This window comes from Terrapene carolina, unplaced genomic scaffold (genome assembly GCF_002925995.2).
Source record: "Terrapene carolina triunguis isolate 2854851 unplaced genomic scaffold, T_m_triunguis-2.0 Scaffold95, whole genome shotgun sequence".
Taxonomy (NCBI): domain Eukaryota; kingdom Metazoa; phylum Chordata; order Testudines; family Emydidae; genus Terrapene; species Terrapene triunguis.
Window position 1 is genome coordinate 456,617 of NW_020664446.1, and position 3,833 is coordinate 460,449.

General features: G+C 53.4%; 1 protein-coding gene across 1 annotated transcript in view; it reads right to left on the reverse strand.

Moving 5' to 3' along the window:
* Window positions 1–246: 246 nt before the first annotated feature.
* Window positions 247–3,833, reverse strand: part of CUTC (cutC copper transporter) — a 16,549-nt gene continuing 12,962 nt past the window's right edge. The window contains exons 5-8 of the mRNA XM_026651031.2: window positions 3,494–3,627; window positions 1,913–1,940; window positions 1,389–1,494; window positions 247–841 (exon numbers count right to left, since the gene is read on the reverse strand). Coding sequence (XP_026506816.1) covers window positions 730–841; window positions 1,389–1,494; window positions 1,913–1,940; window positions 3,494–3,627 — 380 coding nt within the window. The 3' untranslated portion in view covers window positions 247–729. The remainder of the gene's footprint in view (window positions 842–1,388; window positions 1,495–1,912; window positions 1,941–3,493; window positions 3,628–3,833) is intronic.

Here is a 3,833-nt window from a genome sequence, read left to right on the forward strand (position 1 = left end):
TTTTTCAATTGATTTCCTTGTGGTTTTCTTTAAGAAAAGGAGATGAGACCTGAGCTTTCTGTTTATGAGGCTGACAAGCTATGTCAGCAGAACCTGTGTGTTGTTTGAGTTCTAGATATAGTTCTCAGTTCAATGTCTCTTGAACTCCTCTGCCAACCTTAGCCACAGATTGCTAAATCAGCCTGAAAGCGAGAGTCCTGAATTCAAATGACCTTAACTCTGAATGAAATCATTTCCTCGTGCTGACTGCATCTTCGGCAGATTCCCTGGTACATGACTCCTTTGCAAGCACATGTCATATGACTCACCATAGCAGATACCATTCACATTGGGTAGCATGACACAGACCATCAAGCCCTCTCTGTAAGGACGAGCCACAGTGACACGGGAATGGCTGCAGGGTGTTTATTTGACAATCACTGGTGGTAGTGCACAATTTAGTTACCCTGTTAGCTAAGGTCCCCCCTCCCAATTGCTGCTGAATGGTTTGTGCCACTACAACAGCCAGGAATGGGTCCTTGGGTTTTTTTTGTTTTGTTTTTAAAGCCAGTTTAAGCCTCCAGTCCAGGGAGAGTGTCCAGGTGAAGCCAATGAAGAGACTGCAGGTTCCTTTATAGTATCCACTTCCTTGACAGCCCTTGTGAGACTGAAGCCAGAGCCCATCTGTCCAGACTGGCAGGGAGGATCCCAGGGTCTGCGCGCTCCTATCCCACACTCAGCACTTGCCCTCTACAGGATGTTCTTTGCAATAGCGTTCAGGGTCCTCACTTTAGCCACATCCGCTACCTTTAGAGAATATTCGGAGACAGACAGAGAGGTTCCCATGGCAACACTGCTGTTTCTGTCAGGAAAACCAAGAGGTGACTGATTACTGTCTGGAATGTGGAACAGCTGGGAGAAAGATTATCCCAGGCAGAGCAAAGGGTCTTCGCTCTAGGCAAGAGGCACCAGCATTAAAAGAATATAGTACAGACCTTCTAGAAACATGTCTCATAAAGATGCACCCCCACAGCACACCACGGCACCAGTGCCAGGTCTCATGCGCCCAAGTGCCAAGCGCAGCTCCATTCACATGCCCCAGTGCGCTAATGAAAGGAATCATGCTCCCAGCAGCTGAGCACAGGGGGTTAACGCATCCAAGGGCACCTCGTCATGCACAGGACTCGCACCCCCAAACGCTGAGTGCAGCTGGATTCACATGCTCCAGAACACCAGTGCCAGGATTCACACATCCAGCCCCCCCGAAACACAATTCTTACACCCTGGGGCATCAGCAGGATCAGGGAGTTTTCTGTGTAATTCGCAGACTCAGTTTCAGAGCAGCAAAGCTGTGGGAGGAACAAGCCAGACTGTAACTCCACCCTGGCTTAGTGCAGACAATCTCTTACCTGAACTTCATTCCCGAGTCCCGGGCTGAGCGAGCAGAGCAGTGAAACTCAGGTGCACCAGAGCCCTCAAGAATCCTCTGCAGGTTCCTCTCTGTTATACCACCCCCTAGTGGAAAGAATACATTCATACATCACATTGGAGCAGGACAATCCTGAGCATCATCACCCAGTGGGGCTAGCCCCTAAGACCAGACCCAGCCTGGACAGGAAAGGGAAACAGCCCCACAGAGGCACAGGGGGCTGGATGAGGAGCTGCCTGAGACCCCTGGCTGATCCAGAGAGTATCCCCAGACCTCACAGAACGCGGCAGCTGTACAGGGCTTCACTGCCCACAGCAGGTAGCGGGACTGGTGGCCTTTACGCTCCATGGAGGGAGGGAGAGCCACTCCCCGGTGAGGCAGCAGAATGGCTCAAAGCTGAAACATGGATCTTATGCACCTGGGCATGTGCATGAGACTGGGACCCCAGAGCCAGGGATGGATTCAGCCCCCAGTACGTACATCAAGTTGCAGCAGAATCATTACCTGGCACCACCACAATCCTGCCCTTAGCCTGAAAAGGAGCAGAGTGACACGTGTTAATGCTCTTGCCCACTCCAGCTTGACACACAGGAGAGCCACGGTACTTGCATGCACCCCGTCTAGACGCAGCCTATCATGTGGGGGATCTTGGAGTAGCATGAGGAATTCACACTCACACCCCTCAGGACATGCCCAGTCATGGAGCTCACAGCATTGTTCCCAAGACACATTAGAGGAAACCACTGACCTTGTGATTCTGCAGGACTTTCGTTCTTCAGCCTGGTGCCTCCAGTGCGACTCATGCTGGAAACTCCTCCAGCTCTTCTGAAACTTGGCCCGGAGACACTTACAGGCTGGCTCAAGGACTCTGCCTACTTAACATGCTCCAGCCCAGGAACCTCAGAGACCCTGGGACATTGCAGCCACTTCTTTCAAGAGCCCTCTAAACTCCAATAACTTACAAGCCAACCAATATTACACTTGTGTGTGCATATCCGTGTGCATGCACATGTGTGTGTCTCCACGGGCATGCACGTGTGTACATGCACATATGCATATAAAGTGTGACTATTGTGCGTGCCTGTAGTGTGTCTGTGTGCACGTGCATGCCTGTCTGTACTATGTTCTCAGACTTAGCCCTTTGTGGTGTTGGAGTTAAGTCTGCCAGACTGCAGATCCCCCTAAACACACCAACCAGGAACCGAGCAGTTAAATCATTCAACACCCCAGCTATACTCCACTCATCAGTCCCCCTTGTCAGCCTCAGCTGTCCCTTGCCTTCTGCCACTCCTAGCCCAGACAGCTCCCTCCTCAACCCACGCAATCAACCCCGGGGCACTCCAGCCTGCTCCCAACAGTAACATTCACAAACCATCACACTGCGCTGGCCTCTAGTGCCTTCCATCTGACAGTCCCACTGCCGGGCCGTCTCACGCTCTCCAGAGAGGCACTTCGCCATTTTATGTACGTCTCAGACAGAAAAACATGCAGATGAGCCGGACTCATTAAAGCCACATCTCAGAGCATCTGTATCCCTAGGATCCTGTCACCATCCCCCCCGCTTCACGATCCTCGTCCTGCACCTTTCTTACTCCCATTTGTTGCATTTCATTTTAAACGGGATCGTGAGCTTTTGTGTGTGTGTGTCGCTTAGCACGACAGGGCTCAGGCCCTGATCCCCCGGGGAGCCTCCAGGTGCTACCGCAATACAAATATGGTACAAAGGACAACAGATACAGGTGCTGTCACGCCAACAGGGAGAGCAAGTTAGAGACGGCCCTTCCCCTCCGTGAAGTCATCCCATCTGTAGCCTGTAAGCAAGAGCAGCCCAAGTGGCCTCCCTGTTGGCAGATGCAGGTCTCTGCCACGGGGGGCCTCACAGCTCAAACCCACAAAGCCCAGATGTGCCCCTGGGGCCAGTGCAGAAGCTGGAGCAGATGGGGAAGGTGCTCCCAGCCAGAGACTCCCCTAGGGGCCACCACTGTTAGTGCTGGCCAGCTCTCCAGGGCAGCCCCCACAGAGCAGTGAGCGGTCAGGGTAACGGAGAGCAACAGCAGAGATAGAAGGGGGGAAGGGGGCGCTCACCTGTTCTGTGAGTCTCTTTATTAAGGGTAACCCCTCCAGTGCTGAGCTGTCACAGCCGCTGGTCAGCACCCGCTCGAATCCCAGGGACACCAGGGTCTCCAGGGCCACAAGAGGATCATGGACCATGTCGAAGGCTGCAAGACCAAACAAAGCAGCTCAAAGACGCCATGATGGCAGGCTTCAGCACTGAGTCCCACCCATCAGCCAGCTCACCAGCCAAGTGGGGGTGGATGTATCCAGGGCATAGAACCAAAGGCCTCCCTTACAGCTGCTGACCCCTGCACAGAGGCTTGGCATGCACAGCCCCCACCCCCGGGCAGCGGCACGGCCATAGAGCCTG